The sequence below is a fragment of the Adiantum capillus-veneris genome, chromosome 15 (assembly GCF_014529385.1).
Source record: "Adiantum capillus-veneris isolate H3 chromosome 15, ASM1452938v2, whole genome shotgun sequence".
In the NCBI taxonomy this organism is placed as follows: domain Eukaryota; kingdom Viridiplantae; phylum Streptophyta; class Polypodiopsida; order Polypodiales; family Pteridaceae; genus Adiantum; species Adiantum capillus-veneris.
Window position 1 is genome coordinate 92,586,213 of NC_140945.1, and position 23,044 is coordinate 92,609,256.

Below are 23,044 nucleotides of genomic sequence, written 5' to 3' on the forward strand. Positions count from 1 at the left end.
GCTTCGGTGGTGCCCACGACCGCGAGGCAGGAACGAGCAATGTGAACGGAAAAGGAAAAGCTCCCATGGACGAACAAGCACCGGCCATCTCACGGGCCATTGAAGAAGAAATGGAAGAGGTAGGTCGCAATTTTATTCAAGTTGTTTAATTTAACATTGCATACGATTAGCTAGGAAAGAACATATCCCTAAACATGTTGGAGAAATCCGATGGAAACCTTGGCATTTGAATTCAATTGTATACTAAATTCTAAGTAGGAAAGAATGGTTGATGGATATACTGTTTGAAATAGGAAAGAATGTCTGCTAGGAAAAATTTAGCTCGGCATGTTCATTTCTATTTCCAATGTTGATACTAATCCGAACCCCCTCCTGATCACAGGGGGCAGAGTTCCTGGTTAAGGGCTCTTGAATCCACGACTGCTGGTTAAGCGGTGGATACCCACGACTGCTGGTTAAGCGGAGGGAACCCACGTCTGCTAGTTAAGCGGTGGGAATGTCCATGTCGTGCTTTCTATGCGGTGGACATACCTAGTTGTATGGGCAGCTAGGCGAAAACGGGAGGAGTAAACTCTCGCTGGAGGGGGGATGTTGTACCTCCAGAACATTGGAATTTTAACGAGCAAGTTTGAGTAGAATCTTTACTAGAGTTACTGTCTTGGTGCCGCTTTGCAATACTGATTGAAGGGCTGTCTTAACGAACATTGTGATTCGGAATATAATCAAGGAATGTTTATGTTGAACAATCATTGTGGTAGTAATTAGGACACACAAGGAAGTGTGAGTGTGGGGGTGGAAAGTGGGGGCTTGGCTCAGGTTGCCAATGCCTATGAGAAGGGTGGTCCCGATTGGTTGGGAACTCTCTGTCCCCATAGTGTTTAAATCGACACTAGTATTACTCATTGCCCCTAGTTCGGCGAAGTCTCAAGTGTACGTGCCTCTGAAACATGGGTAAAAAGGCACTCGAGATTTCCCTCCTCTTGGAAGGTGGGTCTTAGGATCGCTAGATAGGTTAATCACGCTTCCCCTGCGAGGTGGAGCTAGATCTCGTTGCTAGCAGGCTCGAACTCGATTCACTTTGTGATGAGAGATCGTCGGCTAGATGAACCCTGAACCACTTTGTTTGCTTCCGCTATATATCTAGTGGCCACCAGGTTCACCATCAGATCCGTCGTTGATACGGCGGGGTGGGGACCTCACACATGCAGTAGAAGAAACCAAGTCAACCATTCAAGCGCTAGAACCTATTGTGGAAGCATATTTGGATTTGAAAAGCCAATATGAAGAGGTAAAAGAGGTTTTTCCTACTCATTTTGTGTATCCAAAGCTAGAAGATGATAGAAAATTTACAGAAGTCAAAGTCTTGAAAGTAAAAGAAGATGGTCAACCAATCAAGCGGGGTTGGAAAACCGTCTTCTACACTTTGTGATGGGTACATGCAAGATTATGAGATATGAGACAATTTCCTCTCTTGCTTGTTAGGTGATATAGTAGCAATGGATCCAATTTTTGGAGATCAGAATCAAGAAAGTTGCATACTAAACTAGCTAATAGAGCAACCTAGCTTACTTTTAATTGAAGGTGTTGAAAAGGTAGCTGTCAAAGCCATGGTGGTTGATGGTATGGATGCATTTAAGAAAATTATGCTAGAAGAGAAGGGTGCCAATGAAGTTACATTGTTTGCTTAGGTTTGTAGGAGATGGATGCAAATAGTAGGCAGGTACAAGTGATGTGTGGTGTACTACTATTGATGGATGTATTGTTGAAGGTTGTTTTGAGCAGTTACAAGGATTGTCCAAAGAGAATTTTGTAGTGGGAACCTCTCTAGCACATATTGATATGATTTCATGTGAAGCAAGTACTACCCACATGGGTATGCAGGCTTATGGCATGTATAAGGAGCGTTTAAGGATACGGGTTGAAGGTGGAAAATGTTAGGAAGAGAAACCATGTGGCTCTATGCTTTGGTTTGCGGGTGAATTAAAGGAGAAATTTATGCATGTTTTACAAGTGGGTGAATATAGACAAAATAATGTTTTTTTATCCAAGAGGTGATCCATCTTGCTTGTGGAAAGCAAGACTATTGGTCTTAGCTCCAAGTGGGTGTCAACATATGATGCAAGGGGGTGGGAAACTCATCTAGTTGTAGGCTTTGATGATCTAGTAATAAGACACTGTACATACATCTTGCATGTTTTCTTACTTTGTTAATGGTTGGTTCAATAATTTTGGCTATGGTTGAACATGAATGTTCAACAAGGGGGTTGTGCAATGATGGCACACCCAAAATGTGCTAACACTTAAAAATAGTAAAAGCACTAATGGACAAGTGTGTTGAGCAATGGTGCAATTCTAGATGTGAGCCAAAAAAAGGTGAATCAAAGGTAGTGCAATAGAAGATGAAAAAGTGGATGCCTGGTAGGAACAATTTCTTACAGCATGAAAGTAAGTGCTAGAATGGTGCTAGGTGGTAAGTTGTTTAAATTCAATTATTTTTGTGGATACACCTTGAGCTATCTACGGGCTAAAATCACTCATTTGGGGTGCTTAGAAGTACTTTTTTTTGGGTGACCTTTGATTGAATATGAGTTAGAGAGATATATCATTTGTTTTATCAGTTGTTTTATCACTTTTATGACGATGAATTGTGATGGAAAATAGGCCATTCCATCATGCTTGACAAGTCAATGCTAGTTTCCATACTTCAATTAGGTTACTTCCTCAGGTTAGGCTATGGACGTATGTTCTTGAAAATTAAATCCTAGATTTGAAGGTGAGGAAATCTACAAAGTATAGAGAAATTGAATCTAAAAGCCATCAAAGATAATAAAGTTGTCCCTGAAAATATCATATATAAGTTTTTGAAGTTTTTGAGAGAAGCATTCTGCCTCAATTTGATTTAGTGTAAACCCCCTTACAAAATTTTGAGATTTGCCTTGAAAATTCTAATTTTCCTTTAAGCGCTCAAAAAAACCTAGGTTTAGAGCAATCCCACCTATGAATTTTGAGATTCACCGTGAAATTCTAATTCACTTCCATTCGGAGGCGAGATCACCCGCCAAGCTCAAAGAAATCTAGCATAAAACCTTAAAAAATAACCAAGTGCTGCAAGAGTTGCCTCCCATTGTCCACCTTTTCCATCTCTTGAGCTCCGCTCCAACCTTGGGCTTGCTTGCCTTCTACCTTGGATTCGTCGGATCAATTTTTTTCAATTACGTTAATCCTCGATTTTGTTGATTCTGGATTCTATAGATTTCGCTTTGTTGATTGCTAATTGTAAGACCAATGCTTATTCTCCCTCCCCTCTCTCTCTAGTGCCGGTGTGAGAACCCTCTTACCCCCCTCCCTCTCTCCCTCTCTCCTCACACACACACACACACACACACACACACACGCTTGCATAGGTTGTAGAGAATGGCGCTCTCTCTTACTCACTCACACATGTGCTCTCTCTCTCTCTCTCTCTCTCACACACACACACACACACACACACACAGAGGATGAATCGAATGGACCATTCTCTATTTCTCAACAATCTCACTCACACACAAAAGCTTGCAATCAGCGACATTGCTCCCTCTCTCTCTCTCTCTCTCTCTCTCTCTCTCTCTCTCTCTCTCTCACTCACACACACACACACACACACACACACACACACACACACACACACACCCGCGCACGAGCACCCGCAGTGTGTGCTAGATATCTACAACAAATCGCTAGACTTCCATCGCTGAATCGCCGAGCTCGTTGTGCTTCATTAATGCAATGCAAAAGTGGAAGGCCTTTGTGCAACGCTCTAATACCTCAACGAATGGCACATCGACTCTGTCTCTCATACACACACAAAGATAGCGGGTCTCTCTCTATCTCTCTCTCTCTCTCTCTCTCTCTCACACACACACACACACACAAAACACGAACATGTGTATGCAATTGTTGATCTCAAACGTTGTGATCGAAGATCACTTACGACATGGAAGATTCGTGCAAGCCTCCAAAGAGAGGTCTATTGGGTGACATAGAGAGAAGTTCTTATAGCCTTCAAAATGAAAAGTGAAGCCACTCTTCAAATGGCTTTTAAAAGTTAAAGTAGTCTCTGTGTGAAACTCCATGGCCTTCTCATAAATATGATAAATATAGCAGTAAGTTCTTTTCACTTTACATTGGCATCACTAAGAAGCCTTTTCATTTTCTACCATCTTAGTACTTACCCTTTACTTTTGGATTTCAAATTAAATTTTTTTAAAAGTTCTCTTTTTAAATGAAGTAAAGTGTGATATGTGGAGGGTTTTTCCTTCCTTGAAAATTTTAAGCGCCGTTATAAAGAGTATAGATAGTGCAAGTAGACCCATTATGTCTATTCTTAAGGAAAGCAAATTAGATATCTAGATTTTACTGCATATGCCTCTTGGATCAAACTTCACAAAGGTATTTTGAAAACTAAATACACTGCATGAATTAAATGTCCAAATTTTCATAGAGTTATATCTGTAGATTCCTCGGCATATACCTTTTCCACAAAACCTTCCAAATGTATTTCCAAAGCTAAGCACATGACCATACAATGGATTTCAGAAAGCACATAAACCACATCACTACTTGTTTACAATGAGACTTTCAAACTATGCTATTTTATTTACAACCCTTGCCTCTCTAAAGCTTTAGAGAGCCTTATGACAATCGCGTTCACCCTATTCAATTGGCTCTTCGTATCAACGACCATTTTCTTCAATGTTGCTATTTCTTATTCCATTTGGAAAACTTGTACATCCGCTACATTGATCTAGTACTAATCTACAATTTTTTTCACGGACTCTACCAAACCAAAAACATGACTCCTGAATATTACATTCCCCTCCCTATCAGACTCTTGCAACTCCGCCCAAATTTGCATGATGATATCTCCCATCGCTCGAATGCCACCTCGCTCACTATATTCGATGAATCCTCATTCTACGTCTCTTTGAGGTCGACTGTTTCATTCTCGACATCCATTGCTTACCTGCGATGCACACATGTACATTGTTACATTGAACATGACATGAAAAGAAACTCAATTACTAAGCATCATGTATACTATACAACACAACAGTTTTTACCTCGGCTCGATGCAACAACGGGATGTATTCATCGCCTAACTCAGACAGCCTCTCATCTATCTCGGCACTCCCGCCATCGCTTGTTGCCTTGTCACCAACAAGTGTCTTGATTATGGGGCTCGTATCGGTTAACTTCTTACTTTCACACCCAAAAGCAACCACATATGTGCAAATATATTCGTGCGACAAAATGTGATTGAACATAATACTTAACTCTACGCACCTTTCTATATCTTTCCAGCCGGATGTAAACCAGTCCAGCCTTGGTGGACTATTTTGATATAAATCATCTGTAACAAAGATTGCCACTACATCCTCGAATGTCGTCACAGATGGAAATGACATGCAGGTCCAAAGTGCTTTCATCTTTTTCACACTCATTCCTTGTTCCTGATGTGGAGTGATCCATGTCGATGAAGGATAGTACCTTCCACTATGCATGCAAAGTATCCAAGAAATCATTTCCAAATGGGTGCCGCATCTGAAACCTCCAATACATCAAGACACAATCGAAGATATTGTTGTGCGTCAAGAAAATGCGGCTCTTTGCATCGTTGACCATGTACAAATTGTACAATTTCATGCTTTTGTTCATCTCCTCCACGGTTATGTTGTGCTCCACTTTCTGAAAGTAGGCCTCACCACCATCCTTCAAACAATACCCAGTCATGCCCTTGAACATGTGCATATTCTTCTGCCTCAACGCTCGGCAGAGCACATTTCCCCCAGATGGATTGTCTTTATCCCAACCCAAGTAACTTTTCAATTTTTTGTTACAGCTACAAGGGAGTTGCTCATTATACGTATAACCATTTGAAAATGCAAGTGGAACACGCTGCCTCCCCTCTCCACTGAGCAAATATTGGCTATTGTCTCTTTAACCAAGAACTCCTTCACTCGAGCCAAGAGGCTGACATCTATATCAGCACCACCTACAATTATGGTGACGCTAACTTCCATTAACTTTTGGGGTTTCTTCTCATCCCTTCTACGTTTCCTCTTTAGTGGAGGCCGGTCTTTCCTCTTTTTTGTGTGACCAAGGTCATTCACTACAGCTCTCCTTCGTTTTTCAGGCGGGGGGACCCGATCTTCGGCCACATTCCGTGTTAAACTCTTCAGTCGCACCATTATACCTGCATAGACTGTTGGAGCTATATACGGCTCACTCTACTCAACTTGGTCTCACCTATATATTTATATCTTGTCTTCAATATGAATCAGTCTTTGGGAGCATACATGGTGTGTCTCTTGTCTCGTCTCTCTCTTTCTCTCTACATCTCAACATGGTATCAGAGCGGTAACAATCACGCGACGATTCAATCCCTAGTAACAAAACAGAGTATGTGTATTCGATTTGCATGTGCGATTCAAAATTGCTATATATTTTATTTTTTAGGTTTGATTCTTGTTAATTGTGATTGCTTTGTGTTAAGAATATGATTAGTGTTTTGTGAGGTGTTTATTGCTAATGGATATGGTGAAGCGTTGATTACGTTTTCTTGTTGATTTGTCTTTTCACACCCTGAACTTCGTCTCAATTTTTGGGGGGCTTTTGCTTAAAATTTGGAGAAACGAAAAAATTTGGAGTTCGTCTCCTCGAGCTCTTCGATTTGAGTTCTAGGTTTGCGTCAATCCGAGTTTGCAGCAGAAAGTTACGTTGTTTTTACTGCAATCGAGCTTGACGCAGGTTTCATCCTCGTGTATCTTCGTGAAGCATCCGCGATCGTTTTTCTAATTTTGGAATCAAGTTCTTTGAGAAAATCTATCTTTTTGCTATTCATATTGTGATCGTCAATCTTGCATCTCACGTCACTCTATTTTGAGGACTCTTTTATTATTAACGTCTCCTTTTTCCTGTTTTTTTGGATGGCGTCCCTCACATCTTTGGACGTTTATTGAGCATCCTTCTTATGTTTATCATTGACAAAACAGAGTCGTCATATTTCTCTCGTTCTCAATTGCAACCTTCACCATATATGGTGTGCAGATTTTGTGATCTTATCTTATACATTGATAGAAGAAAGCCAAGACACAAAAACTCTATAGCTAGGTCTCTCTGCCAGTTCGGAGTGCCAAGGCTAACCTTTCAAACACCACGCGGATGACTTCATAACACCTATATCCAAATGGAGCCAGCAGGCGAACACAGAAAGAAACTTCAACAAGAGCCGGCTTCGTCTTGCCGCTACTCTTCAACTGAGCACCATATATATATAAAGAGAGAGAGAGAGAGAGAGAGAGAGAGAGAGAGAGCTGTCACAAGTTTTTTTAATCCCTAGCTCTTATGAAAATCCCAATGGATGCTCTTGTAGATGTTCGACTATCCCTTTCTTTAATGTTGTGCAACCACTTATGGCTCTCCTTGGCGGCTTAACTCCACTATTGCTCCGCTTTGCAAGCTTTCTCTTGCTTCAACCGGCTGGCCACCTCAAAGCTTGAATCACCACACCTCTGAGGTGTGGTCCCTCCTTTCATTAGCGCTTTTGGCACCCGATGTCTCTTCTCCCTCTTGAAACTCCAAGCCCAAACCCCTTGGTCGCTTACTTTGTTGCACAGTGGCCTTGCAACACCCCTAACTAACCATTCTTGGCATGGACTGTAATGAAAATGTCCTATAAACTTTGAGAATAGTGGAATTAAGAAAATTAGTGTGAGCATTTTTGTGAGATTACTTTAATTTAATGTCATAAGGATCTAATACAATATCTGGGTATAAAATAAAATGAAACACAAATAAAAGATTGAAAAAAAAGTTGTCATCAACATGGTCGTCAATGCTCATGATGAAAGTATTGTAGCCGTCGTCACTGAAGAGCTTTGTATCTGTAAGTAGTCGTACTGGGAGCAGGGAGACAGAGACTGCTGATGGGTGGAGATCAAGAAATTCGTTGAGTACATGTCGTTCATCTCTCTCATCTATAGTGAAGCTCTTTAGTTGAAACAGAGAGCGGAAGTCATGATCTCTGTAGTTGCCAAGACGATGGAGGTGCGACCAGGATTCTATGGAAGAGAGATCATGCTTGAGCTGGCATGCTATGCCTAAGTGTGGCTAGCTGACAGGAATGTGGGAGTGTGTATTGTGGACACTCTGTGCTAGTCGTCCGCCTTGCATGGTAGCAGCATACGAGAGAGGGGTTGAAAAGGTGGGGTTAATGGAGTGGTGACGGCAGCCACTGTAAGCTACTAAGGTTGTGGGTGCTTGCGGACCTGCATGCGCTGTTTGAGCGGCCGTTCGTGGCTCTAGTGGGAGTGTGGGTGCCCACAGTACACAGGGGAGAGATTGGCTGAAGAGAGAGAAAGAGTTAGGTGGCTGCGGGTGGGTGAGAACCGAGAGGTAGAGATAGAGTGAGTGTTGCATGGGGGCGGTTGATGGGCCGGTTGGCCTGGCGGCTCTTAGAAAGAGAAGGTAAGAGATGAGCTGGGTGGCCGCCAATTGGGTGCAGGGTATGCATGCAGTGGTGGTTGGTAGCCCACCATGCGCAGTAAATGGTTGGCGACTCCAGTTGAGTGCAACACCGCTGATTGGCAAGTGAGGGTGAGAGTAACCTGCTGCTGCGACGGGGGGGTGGGTGTGCTTGTGTGTGTGCGCAACTGTGAGAGAGAAAGAGTTAAGCGGTTGTGAGAGTTCAATTGCGTTTGTGTGTGTGTGTGTGTGTGTGTGTGTGTGTGTGTGTGTGTGTGTGTGCAAGGTGTGGGATTTTCCTTTTTCTGTAGCGGTTGCCATCGCGCCATGCGAGGGGTGTGAGGTGCGTGCTGCAGCCATGCAGCAAACCGGTACTGGCACGTGGATGTGGATGTTGAGCGAGGCATGGTAGACAGAGAGTGTGCACCAATTGGGTACGGCAAAGGAGACCGACTTGCAATTGTCGAGGTCCGCTCCTTATTGCATGGAGGCGCAATACTAAAGTCGCTGATGTGAGGTCCATCTCGTCACGAGCGCTAGGCTGCATGGCGAGTGAGTGCACACCATACAGGCAACTGTGTGTGTGTGTGTGTGTGTGTGTGTGTGTGTGTGTGTGTGAGAGAGAGAGAGAGAGAGAGAGAGAGAGAGAGAGACTGCATGGGGTGCTAGTCACCTGTAACCACAAACAAAAAACAGTGGCGAGTTGGTGGTGCATGCGCTTGTCGACCGGAAAAAAAATATTTAAAAAAATCATTTTATGTGGTCGGAATACGACGCCATCGTAATGTTAGCTAGGAGAACTTTTGCTAACACCTCTTGTCACTGTTCCCAACAACATTGGTCACAGTCCGAAATGGTAGGGGTGTCGCCACTACTCGTGCAGGTGTTGCTTCAATAGATTGGAATGGCTAAGCTGTGGTAGCACTGGTGGTGGTTAATTTACCATCTACTACGACTAATTTTGCTAAAATCTGAAGTTTTTCTCAGGCAAGGGATGGGGTTGAGCGCTATTAGAGATGGCGTGGGAGCATTTGTGATGGAAGTCAGAGCGAAGGTTGAGCAGGGCGATGCTATTGTCTACGCGAGACTATTAGTTGTGGTCGAAAATAATTTACTAGAAACCATTGCTGTTGAGGTCAATAATTTACTAAAAAATTTCTATCCTATGTAATCTCTTACGGTTGCATCCCATATCCACTACTCGTTTCTTGATTCTACTTGGTCGATCTCGGTGAGGAAAAAAAAACACGTGTCCTCTATAATTGGAGTGTTCCTGACGTGGTCTTGAAACTTTCTGTCCTTTTTCTCTAGAATTAGTCTAATACAAACAATCAGATACCGTATCTCTCTCTCATCTATTGACATCCCTAGATCTTGAAAATCGGATGCAAACCTATTATGACTCTTAGCAATTTTCTACCATTCAAGCACCTACTCTTACAAAGCATGCGTAATTAAACACTCAAACAAAAATACATACAATAATTAATACAACCATGAGGATCATTAACGTAAAAATGAGTAATTAAAAGGGACTTAGCTCCAGGTTTGTCATGATCTCCCTTTCTGCAATCCATATCTCACTAGGAACGATGACCTGTGCTCTGATACCACTGCTACTACAGACGGAAACGTCGTGAGCCCTGCAAAATAGCAAAAACAATATACTACAAGCCATGAAACGAAAAAATCTGCATACCTCGAATCACACAACGCATAATCCAGGTTGTACACGAGCAGAGAGAGAAAGAGAGCGTGATAGAACAAGAGAGCACGTGCAAGCGCACCTCCTAGAGCGGAGTGCTACGCCGGCACGGCGAGAGAGAAGAGGGGAGAGGAGAGAAGAAGTACATAGACATTGGGTGCAATCTCCCCCTGTGCAATAGTGACCATTTCCCTCTTGCACGTATTTTTTTAATAGATTTTTTGAATGGTCAAATTGGTTACAAACTGGCTAGCCGGTAAATGGCCAAAGCTCATAAAAGAGCACTTGAATAAATATACTTGAATAAATATACATAAAATGTAATATCCTTTTGCAATAGCTTAGCTCGGTCAAGCCTTTTCCATCTGTCAGCTGCAATAAATAATAACATATCAATTCCATAACAGTGCGTCCCCCCGGGCCCCGTGTGTGTGTGAGAGAGAAAGAGAGAGAGGTGTTGAGTTGTGGAAGAGCTGGAAGCAGGCAAGATTGGTGTGATTGCTTTCTAGCGACTGTGCAGGTCATGTGTGCGTTGAGCGAAGTGCAAGCGAGACCTTGTTGGTGTGAATCGTCTTTTTTGAAGGTGTTTTCGAAAGGACAGGGGTGCTATGAATACCCTGAGCTATATAGGGACCATTGCGTGTGTGTCGGGTGTGTTCCCCATTCCCCTCTCCAATGGCTCCTGCAATTGGCAGCTATAATGGCATCTACTTGAGATTCTGCTTATTACCTTTTTTCTATAATTGGGTACCCCCTACTTATACCAAATGTGAGTTGGTGCTGTCATAAGAAATTTCGAATACTCGAGATTGACACCATGATGCCGTGTCTCTTAGTCGCATAGTACTATGCAAATCATTATGAGATGTGCAAAAAGGGTTGTCGCCCTCGACTCCTTGCCCGTGTTCCATGTGGCCTATGTACAATTTGAACTGTCTTGCTGCGCCTTGAATTTCAAAGATGTGTGTCACGCATGACGTTAAGCAGGTTGAAGTAGTGCAATCGGAGCTCCTAGCGTGGAGAGAAGTGCACGCGCGCACACACACACACACACACACACACACACACACACACACACACACACACACAGAGAGAGAGAGAGAGAGAGAGAGAGAGAGAAGCAGAAGCAGAGATGTCTACCGCCTCTTCACCTATTCTCCTGGCAACCACCGACTTCTGGAATTGGCAGCTATAACTGCTCCTGCAATTGGCAGCTATAATGGCATCTACCTGAGATTCCGCTTATTAACCCTTTTTCTATAATTGGGTACCCCCTACTACTTATACCAAATGTGAGTCGGCGTTGTCATAAGAAATTTCGGATACCCGAGATTGACACCACAATGCCGTGTCTCTTAGTGATGTGCAAAAAGAGTTGTCGCCCTCGCCCTCTCTGGCTCCTTGCCCGTGTTCCATGTGGCCTATGTACAATTTCAATTGTCTTGCTGCGCCTCGAATTTCAAAGATGTGCGTCGCGCATGACGTTAAGCAGGTTGAAGCAGTCCAATCGCAGCTCCCAGCGTGGAGAGAAGCGCGCGCGCGCACAGAGAGAGAGAGAGAGAGAGAGAGAGAGAGAGAGAAGAACGAGAAGCAGAAGCAGAGATGTCTCCCAGTGATGTGAAGGTGTTGAGCGCATGGTACAGCCTGTTTGGCGTCAGGATTCTCATCGCCCTCAAGGCCAAGGGCGTCGAATATGAGTTCATCGATGAACCCGACCTAACCGGCAACAAGAGCAAGCTGCTCCTGGAGTCCAACCCCGTGCATAAGAAGATACCAGTGCTCATCCATAAGGGAAAGCCCATCTGCGAGTCTCTCATCATCGTGCAATACATCGACGAAACATGGCCTTCCCAGCATCACAAAGGTTGTTTCCTTCCGCAGGATCCTTACGAACGTGCCCTCGTTCGCTTCTGGGCAGACTACGTCGACAAGAAGGTGATCATTTTCAGTAATACCCAAATGTGGTGTTTATGTTTATCCAAATGGGGCATGGCTATGTTGATTGTTTGGTATTTCAAGTCTAGAAGAACTTTTAACGTCGTAAGAACAAACCCAAAAGACATCAAAGATTAATGCTTGATGATGTGCAGGTGTATGAAGGCTGCATCCTCATATTACAAAATGTTAAAGGGGCATTGACGAAGCAAGGCCGGAGTGTTGTGACAGAGAGCATGGTGGCATTGGACGGTGCTCTACGTGATGTGTTTGGTCCAGGGCCTTACTTTGGTGGAGATCAAATAAATTTAGTGGACATTGCCCTTGGCTCCTACCTATGCGTGTTTGAGACCATGGAGACATTGGGAGATTTCAAGGTCTTGGATGAGAGCACTTGTCCACACCTTTGTGCATGGGCAGAGGCGGTGGCCCAATACCCTAGCGTCAAAGAAGGCCTTGCCACAGCACCATCTCATAAAGTCTTGGAGGCTATTCGCTCAATAAGGAAGACATTTTTTAGTCTTGCTGAGTAAAATCACTCCTTGCTTTCGTCTTGTTGAGTAATTGAAGGATATGTTGAGCTTTACAAAGTACTAGGTATCATTAGCATTCAACAATTTTATAAGTGTTTGAACTTCAATGAATGTTTAGCTTTGTAAGGCTGTACAAAGGCTTCAGTCTAGACATTTACATGAGTGAAAGATGAACTTAATGAAGTTTCAAATAAACATTTGATTTTCACATAAGCACAGTTGTGGCTTAAGTTTGACCAAGAGTGAATGGTTAACTTCATGAACCAAAAACACGGCATGATCTTCTCCTACTCACAAGCGGGACATACAAATAGAGAGCTTTCAATATAGAGCTTTTTAAAGTTTATAGAGCTTTTTTCGCACATTGGAGAGTCTAAAGAGCTTTGTCAATGAATTTTGAGCTTTCGCAAAGCTAATGTATGACTTACTGAAGACTTGTATTGGCAACAAGGATTTTGAGTTTGTAGATAGTTGCATAATGCTACATCCATTCAAAATGCAAGCATATGTGGAGAGAAGACCTCTCCACATTTGTTGAATGCAACTTAGAGCTCATCTTGCAATCAATCAAACCTTGTTCATTATAAGGCAAGCAATGAGGAAAGATAAGAGGGCTTAACTTGGTATTGACTCTTTGGGACCGACAACTTTATTTGATTCCTTTTGTGGCGACTCCTCTTTCTCCATCCACACTCCAAGGCCAATTGTACAAGCCCCACATTTCTCCATTTTTGGCATGCACCTAGAAGAGCCAAATGTTACCATATACATGTGATAGTGATGTGTGTGAACACACTTAGGACCACCCGGGCATCTTTTACCTTGCTAGGAGGTTTTTTTCCCCTGCATTGTATATACATATTTCACTCTAGGGCTATTTGATCTTTCCATTGCACACTAGGTAATACACGCTTTGTTGTGTTCTTTGAGCTTCCTTCGTCTTCTCCAAGCTCTATGTGTTTTCTTGTAACCCTAATTCCAAAAATTGATATCAGAGCTAGCACAAAAGCTTTCAAAAGCTTGGCTACAATATTTGCCTCCATTGTCAGATCTGAGGCTTTTAACCTTGATACCTGCAGGCTTCATTCTCCACAAAGGCTTCCACATTTGAAATATGGAAAACACATTGGATTTATTACTCATCACATAAACCCATGTTTTCCTAGTTACATCATCTATGAATGTTACATAGTACAATGAGCCACTGAGGGATGGTATACTTGCAGGACCCGAAACATCAGAATGAACCAATTCAAGTTTTTTATTTTTTCTTTCCTTTCTTTCTTTTAGAAATTTTACCCTCTTTTGTTTACCATAAACACAATTTTCACAGAACTCTAAGTTCACTTCTTTCAAACCTGGTAGAAGTTTCTTTGGTTAAAGGATTTGCATTCCTTTGGCACTCATATACCCAAGCCGGTAGTGCCATATCGCACTGTCAACTTCAGCAGCTATTGCACAAGTTGAAGATTGTGCTCTGACAATACACAAGTAAAGTGTACCAACCTTTTCTCCTTTGGCAACCACCAAAGATCTCTTTGAGATCTTCCACCGTTTGTTTTCGAATGCAATGTTGTGACCTTCATCGTCTAGTTGTCCTATAGAGATCAAATTCTTGCAAAGAGAAGGAACATGCCTAAAATCTTTAAGCTTCCATTCATTTTTTGTTAGCAGTTTTGACACAAATTGTATCTTTGCCAATAATTTTACAAGGTTTATCATCTCCCAAGTATACATACCAAAATTACCTTTGGTGTAATCTGGGAATTAGTGCTTGTGCGGTGTCCCATGGAATGAAGCCCTGAAATCTACTATCTAGGAATTAGACACGTTGTCTAATGAGAGAATTAGAGCATCTTTCTCTACTTTACCTGCCACATCGGTCTCCAATGTTGGCTTGTTGTTTTGAGAATCCGACTCTTTCTTCTTCTTAGACCAGCAATCCTTCTTGACGTGGCCCTTCTCAGTTGCCACAGTTCCAACATTCAAGAACTGACTTTGTGTGTGACTTGCTCCACCTTCAGCAATCATGACCTTTTTTATTTTTGAGCCTCTCCTTGGGCCTTCCTCTTGTTTCCATTGATAGTGCAACACTTGATGATTCGCTTGTGCTTCTCCTTTGCATTTCCTCCATTAGGGGAATTTTGAGGTCACTTTTGTGCCCTGTAAGAATATGTAGAGAGAGAATATATACTTTATTTAAAAAATAGTGAAATGTTTGTAAAAAGGTGAGTTTGCGTCCTTTTTACCTCCGCCGAAACATGTCATTGTCAAATCTTTCTAAGATCTTTAGTATTCTAAAAAATACTCCCTCCAAAACTAACGAAAACGTCAGTTCTGGCCCAAAATTCAAAATTTTCAAAACCTGAAACAAACCTTTACTATGTCGTCTTCTTCCTCGTATCTGCAGAGCTTTTCTCTATAGTACTATCTCTGACAAATACTAATAACAGACTTCCATGGAGAAGAGAAGCTTATACCATCTACACATTGAGCTAAATGAAGAATATTGTCCAGTGCGCAAGAGAAACAAATGTGCAGAGGTGTCCTCGTCCATATTTGAAGCAATGAGGCAAGATTAAAAAAAACACATTGATCTCTGGAATGATGGAAGATTGTATCCAGTGGACCCAATGACAAAGAGCACTCCCCCATTATCAAATTGTTCATCTTTGATAAAATTTGTGGGTGATGGTCAAAGAGGGTTGCTAGGTTATACACAGAGTCTTGCAGTAGAGAGAGATATTCTTAAGTTAGAAGATCATTTGGCCAAACAAATGATAAATACTCTTAAACAACAGCTTGAGGAATGTAAAGAGAGCAACGAAAAGCTACAAACTCAGCTCAAACAAGCTAGAAGAAAGAATACAATGTTAGGAAACAGACAAAGAGAAAAGAAGTTAAAGAACATTGAAGCCTTGAGACATGGTGGAGGAGGTTGCAACAGGAGAATCAGAGCAGCAAGGTATATATGCTTATTTTATATTGTTAAGTTGCTACTATTCTTTGTTAATATGCTTAGGTTACTTTTCTTTGTTAGGTTGTTAATCTTTTTGTTAGGTTGCTATTAAGACCCTATTGCAGCTGTTCTTTATTAAATGATTAATATTCAGTTAACTTTAATTTAGTTGATCACTGTTTGTTTATTTTGTTGGTGTCATTTGTACAAGATCAATAATCAGTTAATTTTGTACCTTTTGATTTAGGACTTTGCTACAACCAAACTCTGCATCAAACATGGAAATGGCAGCTAAACATTATTGTGATGTTTTACCTCCCAAGGTTGCCAAAAATATTTTCACAGAGAAGAAGTTTAAAAAGGCAAAGGAGCAGTGCATTGAGGGATTTTTGCAGAGCTCTTGCTTGGACAAGGAGGATGTGCAATATACTATGGATAAGGTAGGCATTAGCAGAGATGGTTATAGCAATCTGTTCAGAAATATGAAGTCAAGGTTAAAGCAATGTAAAGTCAGGGCCTCTTTGCTTCCAAAGCCATCCATTGTGCAGCAAGCAAGGAAAAAGATCAATGAGAGGATAATGGAGATGTTGGGTGAGCCTCACCACATTCATGGTACCTATCATGGTAAAAAGAGGGATCTTCAATTTGACGAGTTCAATAATATTTTCCTTGACTTGAAGACACTTCAGAAGGAAATGATCAGATTCTATGAGCTGGAGCATACAGAAGCAAATGGTGTTGTCAGTTTTGTGATAAAGCTTGATGAATGCGAGATTGTTAAGAGCAGAAAAATTGAGAGGATTTCCATAACTTTAATGAACAGAGCATTGAAACCGAAGGATACCAAGTACTTCAGCGTGCAATCAGAGAAGAATGTCTGGTAGCTAGGTGCTTTTGAAGTAGAGAGTGAAGACTTTGATGTTCTAGATTGGGTTTTCCATCAAACAACAATACCCGAAGTCATTAATGCACAAGAATTAGGGGAAGAGCTTGATGTTGAAGGGTTTGGAAGTTACAGGGTGGAATGGCACATGGGAGGAGACCTTAAAACCCTTAAATGTATGTACAATGTCTCCAAATGAGCTATGGCAAAGAGCCCTTGTCTGTATTGTATGGCATCAGCAAAAGAATGTAATCCTGCAAATTGGAACAAAGCACCCAATAGGCATACTCAAGATCCAAACTTCAAAGCACTTTTAAATATTCCACTTGCTAATGTCCACATATGCACTTTGCATGCTCTTTGCAGAATTGTGGAGAAAATTGTACATCTGTATGTGGGGTTTGCCTGGAAGTTACAGTCAAAAGCAACTAGAGATGCTGCAATCAAATGTATTGAAAGGGTTTTATCAAAAATTGGCCTTCACAGTGGTAAGGTTAAGATTGAAACAGACCTGAAGAGGTCTTCAAATGGAAAAAATGTGCCTAGAAAGGTCTCTATTGGTGGTGTGAAGGCCAGAGCTTTCCTAGGGTTTCATGGCAAACTAGGAAAGGTAAATGCCAAGAAGGGTTCATCCAATGTGAAGTATAACCAGTGGAAAGCTCTCCACAATGCCATCAAAGATCATGGTCTTGAAGGTACATCAAGAAATAAAAAAGCAGAGGTATGGGAATCACTAGACAAAGTATTTTCCTACTGTGATAAGACATCCTGGGGCAAAAATGATCTGCCAAATTTCAAGAAAGTGCTCAATAACTTCAGAAGTGCAATGAAAGATGCTTGGGATCAAGAATTCACACATTACATGGTAAGTTTTTTATTTATTTTCTTACATTTTAGTTTGGCAGCATATGATTAACTCATACTTACTAATTATTGACACACTTTTACTTTGCTAGCATATAATTTACAATCACACTCCCTGGTTTGTAAAGAGATGGGGCTCCCTGTCCATATGGTCTACACAAGGCATGGAGAAATCCCATTACCAAGCAAGAACCAAGTTTTTCAAGCATACAAGACATGGGGGAGGTGCAGTGAAGGCAAACAGCTTTCTTGAGGTTTTCCAATGGTTCTATAGACAAATATGGCATAGAACCAGATAAAAAATGACAAAGAAAGCACTACTGAACTCAGATTTAGCAAGTGCCTTACACAGGAACAAGCAGAAAAGACAAAATTCATATAATAGTTCATCTGCAAATGAAAAATTCTTACAATGGCTAGCTACAAGAGAGAGACAAGGTAGAAAGTGGGCCAAAGTACAGGTTTGAGCAAAGTCAGTCTTCTGATGAAGGTACATCAACTTCACCCCTAAACTTCAGAAACTTCTGCTTATTGTAGCCTATCATTTGTCTCTTGAGGTCCCTAGAGTGGGCAAGCACATAGGATGCCATTGTGGCAAAATAACCAGCTCTAGAACCAGTAAGGCCAGGGAAGAATCCAAAAATTCTGATGGCTTCCTCCTTTTCCACCAATATTAACTTCTCTAACCCTAGAGGAAGCTGATATGAACCAACAACCTTTGCAAGTGCTTTAATTGCAAGCATTGGCAGCAATGGTTCTCTTGTAAACCTTTTATGGAATATAATGACAGTCTCTTTGTTGAGCTTCCCAATAAAGTGTCCCAAGCTCTGGTTCCTTCCTAAATTTAATGGTCTGGAACCCTTCCCCCTGCCAAGGAATTTGTCTGTGTCCAGTATTTCAATCTGCAAAAAGATTTCTTGGTTAATTGTTCAGCACATTAATTAGACAAAGAAAAATGGTCATAAACATACCTTAGGAGACTCATCCTCCTCAAAAAAGGCAGGTTCCCATATATCAATGGATCTAGTTGGCCTTACTTCATAATCTCTGGTCTTTTCCTCTCCCATATGCTCTATTTTAAGCCTTTTCTGGATCTCATTGAACTCCTCTTCAGAAGGTACACCCTGTTGCTCATATCTCAGAACAATGTCCTGCACAAGCTTTCCAACACTTGAGCTGTCAATAAAATTTTCTGCCTCTGTGTCCAAGACTGCTAAGGGGCAAGGTGAGTAATCAATGAATCCTATGTCATTAGATCCCCACTCAGCCAAAACTGCCAAAGCATAATCTTCCCTTAGATCAAAAAGATGTTGAATGTCATTCAGCAAAACATATTCCTTTTTGTTAACTTTGTATGTGGGAAATGTTGCTGTGCAATGCAAAGGATCAACATCTTCATCCTCAATGTCAACATTCTCCACTTTAGTGATGTTTTCTGCTTTAAATTTTGCAATGTCCAGCATCTCAGTGCTTTGTAGTTTCTCTTCCTCTTCATGGAACTCCATCTCCCTCTCCTCTTCCTCCTGGTCCTCCTCAGCCTGAGAAATCTGCTTTGGAATCTGTTTGCCCTCTGGTGTTGGGAGTACACTAAAGAAAATGATAAGTCCAAGGTCATACTCTACCAACTGGCAATGCATATTACCATGAAATTTTCAAGGCTTTATGATCATTTTCCAGTCTGGATGAAGGCTTGACCACTTCTTTGCAATACCTGTCCTTGCCAAGCTACCTGCTTTGCATATATCAAGAAAATGAACAAGATTGTCAAGCCTGTGATCTCTGGTCAATGCTGTATATATCTCTATCAATTCACTAATTTGTGTGGAGAAGCCATCCACAAGTAGTTGAAGATCAAAGGCAGCATTAAAAATCTCTTTGACACTTTGAAATCTTGCAAGTTCATTAACTTTGTAAAGAAAATACATCAGCCTGTCATCAACGGTCTCTTGCATATCCTCTGTATCCATTATGACAATCCACAAATGTCTAAGAAAGAGAAAAGAGAAGTCCATCAAGACATTAAGAAATAGACATGACATTAAGAAATATATTTCTTCTATGACTAAAATATATCAATAAACTACCCTTCCTTAATAATGCAAAAAACTAATAATGGTTTACAAACAAGTATGCAAGTTGTAAATCTAAGCAAGCAAGAAAGAATTACAACAAATGGTGTCACTTGCTAAGTTGTGTCACTTGCTACGCGAGTTGTAAGGGTGAGGAGAGAGTTGGCACTCAATAAATTCGCTTGCGGCGTGTCACTGGGTAAGCGGTCGACACCTTCAAAATTCGTGCACGGGGTGTCGCGGGGTGTCGCTTGGAGGCTTTATTTCTAAGCCTTGTGAAGGACAATGAGCGGAAAAGCGGGTTGGTAGGTTGTTTATATGGCCAAAAATGCTGCCTCGGGGGGTGTGCCAAGCGGTTGCCGCCTCGAAGTTTGTGCCCAACGGCTAGTATGCGCCTAGGGAGTTGCGCATAGCGCCCTATACAAGCCCGAGAAGCACTCAAATCGAGCACATTCTTGCCCAATTTTTCCCGATTCTTGCTGCGCTATTATCCGATTCTTGCGAGCTTTCACCAACCAATTTTACCCGCGCTTGGAACAATCGTCACCCCGTGCGCAATCTTTGTATGTGTGAACTTTTTCCTCGCTTTGCTATTTCGCCTACGGGGTGTCACTCGGTGCGCGAGCCGCTTGGATGGTGAAAACTTCCAATGCTATGGTTATCCCGCACGGGGTGTCATAATAGGAAAAAAATGTTTGTTGTTTGGTACTAATGTTTGTTGTTTATTGTGCAGCAATCATTCCTATTCCTTTTGAAGATGGCAAGGACCAAGAAGACTGCAAGGAAGGTTGATGAGCCTCTATCCAAAGATGAAGAAGAGATTCCTAAGCCTAGCAAAGCTTCAGCTAGTACTTTACCAAACCAACCATCCACTTCTAAAGATCCTGGCAAACCAACCTCTGCTGGCACAAAGAAGACCAAATCTCAGAGGAAGGATTCTTCTCTACCCGACCCTAAACCAAGCAAAAGGAAAGATGCACATCAGAGGAAAGCTTCCAAGCCTGTGCAGCTTAAGCCTCTCCTTACAAAGAGAAAGTTCAAGCAGGGGGTCAAATGTCTAAGAGAGATAAGGAAAGCCATAAAGGCCATCAATCTTGCAATTCCCAAACTGCCCTTCCAGAGACTGTGCAGACAAGTTGCAGAGGAGTATAAGATTTCCATGAGGTAGACTAGAACTGCATTGGCATGTATCCAGGAGGCTTCTGAGGACTTTATGATTGAGATTTTCCAAGATGCCTATATCTGTGCAGCTCATGCCCATAGGGTTACTCTGATGGACAAAGACATGATCACTCTTAGGAGGCTGAGATACAGGTTTTCAAAAATTTTGGAGCCTATCCCTATGCATGATATAAAGGCATTCAATATTCTCAACATTCCTCCATGGAGGAAGCCCAAGGAGCTTGAAGTAGGAGTTGTTGATATTACTGAAGAAGAGGAAAAGGAAAGGAAAAAGAGAGCCAAGGAAGACAAGGAAATTGCAGAGAGAAAGGAGCTTGACCTGTTGGAACCTCAGCTAGTGCCCCTCTTGAGGAGTGTCGATCCTATTGGTTTGTTGTCACTCTATTCAGTGAGGAGGATCCTAGGGAGGATTACAATTCACTTGACTCTGAGACCTTGGAAATTCTCAAGGACTGGACCAAGGAGATGAATTCTCCACTCCTTATCACATGCCTCAGGTTGTTTTTGTTTTCCTCTGTATTTTTGTTTATAGCAAGAACTCTTTATATAACAAGAACTCTTTACCAGGTTAATGATGCATTCATATGAGCCAGACCTTCAACAAAAGGTGGAGATTTTAGACCCTACTATCTCCCACTTTCTCAGGACAGAGACAAACATTAGAGAGCTCACAAAGTGGTTGACTCATGTGGACTTGGAAATCTATGAATTTTTCTTGATTCCTTATCATGAGAGGTAAGTTTTCTACCTACACCTTGTGAAGAGAATTTGCTAATTCATGTTAGAAGGCTAACTGAGGCTTGTTTTTATAGCTCACATTGGAGTTTAATTGCAATTGATATTGTGAAAATAAAATGCTACTTTGTCAATTCTCTTGCTAGAGTACATGGTCAAGCAAAATTGTAAGTATAGCAGCGGACACATTTTGTAAACCACAAGCACATACTTTTAGTAAAGCAGAACCTCATTTATAAAGAATTTTGGATAGTGCTACTACAAGATTTATAGAGACACTTGAGAATTGTCCACCCATGCCACAGATGCTGAATGAAATCCATTTTGTAGTGGTGAAGGTTTGAATTCTTTATGCTTTGTTCACTTCAATGGATTATCCTCAAAGATTTTTTCCCAAAAATACATGTAATGAATTGCAGGTTCCAATCCAGCTTGAAAGCCATTCATGTGGATGGAGGGTATTGACAAATGCCAAGCTCCTCTTGGACTTCATATACTGCAATGACAATCAGCATATAGAAGTATAGCATATTTCATATTTGCCAGCTGTATGTTTTCTCATTTTATTGTTCCTAAAACTTGCTTTCTATTGCCTTGTATCAACAGAGAGTGCTATAGTGAGAACCATGTATGGTTGACAAGAGCAAGGATTATCAAGTATATGATTGAAGCAAATGGAGAACTGCAAGAGGTATTTGAAGATGATGATGTTGAAGAGAAGGGGAAAGCAAAGGTGGAAGATGAAGAAGAGAGTGGTGAGCAGGAAAAGGCAAGTGAAGAGATGGATGATAAGAGAAAGAGGAACCAGCCTTCAAGCCCTCCAGTCAAGCCCACTTCAAAAAGAAAATCTCCCAGGACAAAAGAGCCCACTTCAAAAAGAAAATCTCCTGCAAAAGCACCAACCCCATTAAGGAAGTCCCCTAGGGACAGGAAAACTCCTGGCAGAAAACTATTCTAGCTTATTGTATCCCACTTGTATCAAGCTTCCCAGTTCTCTATTGTATCCAATTGTCTATTCTATAGCCCACTTTTAACCAATTGGCCCATGTATGGACCCTTGTATGTAAGTGCAAACATTTGAAATTGAATACTTGTTTTAAGACTCTGTTACAAAATCAAATCATTGAAGTAAAATCAAATCATTGGATGTTTTCAAAAGTTGCATTTCAATAACAAAATAAAGATCCTTTTAAATCATGTGATACAAAATAAGATCCTTGCAGGGCATGTGTTACAAAATTGCCTTGAAGGATGTTTAAGGCACCAAATGTACAATGCCATCCAAGATGTCCTTGCACTGTAGCCTCTTTTCATTCCTTTTTGATACCTACAAAAACAGTCCAAGTTAAATAAAGAACCAATAAGAGAACAAGAGACTTTTAGGCATAACAATTACCTTTCTACCATTTACTTGAAAGCAGAATGTTGTGGGCAGTTCAATTTCATCATTTTGCAGGTCCAATCTTAATTGTTGTAAGCTACACATGCCTCTTATCTTTACAATTGACAGATGCTCATTGTTTACCCATATATCAATGTCTTCTATTGGGCTGTCAATGAAGTCCTCCATGTCTTGATCAAGTGGAGTTAGCTGACCACCAACATAGTGCCATCTTCTGTAATAAAATGACATAATGAAGTTTTGTGTCCCTATCATGTATTTGCAAGCAATTG

At 41.4% G+C, this 23,044-nt stretch overlaps 1 protein-coding gene across 1 annotated transcript; it reads left to right on the forward strand.

Annotated features, from left to right (window-relative positions):
* The first annotated feature begins 11,682 nt into the window (after positions 1 to 11,682).
* LOC147441067 (putative glutathione S-transferase) lies at positions 11,683 to 12,735 on the forward strand. Its single transcript, XM_086483646.1, has 2 exons — positions 11,683 to 12,145; positions 12,301 to 12,735. The coding sequence occupies exons 1-2, from the start codon at positions 11,813 to 11,815 to the stop codon at positions 12,676 to 12,678; spliced, it is 711 nt and encodes a 236-aa protein (XP_086339772.1). The 5' UTR covers positions 11,683 to 11,812; the 3' UTR covers positions 12,679 to 12,735.
* Positions 12,736 to 23,044: the final 10,309 nt, after the last annotated feature.

Bases quoted from the DNA above. Each gene is read 5' to 3' on its own strand.
- LOC147441067 (XM_086483646.1), top strand. From the start codon at position 11,813: ATGTCTCCCAGTGATGTGAAGGTGTTGAGCGCATGGTACAGCCTGTTT. The intron at 12,146-12,300 runs GTGATCATTTTC...GATGATGTGCAG, and splicing joins CAGACTACGTCGACAAGAAG to GTGTATGAAGGCTGCATCCT.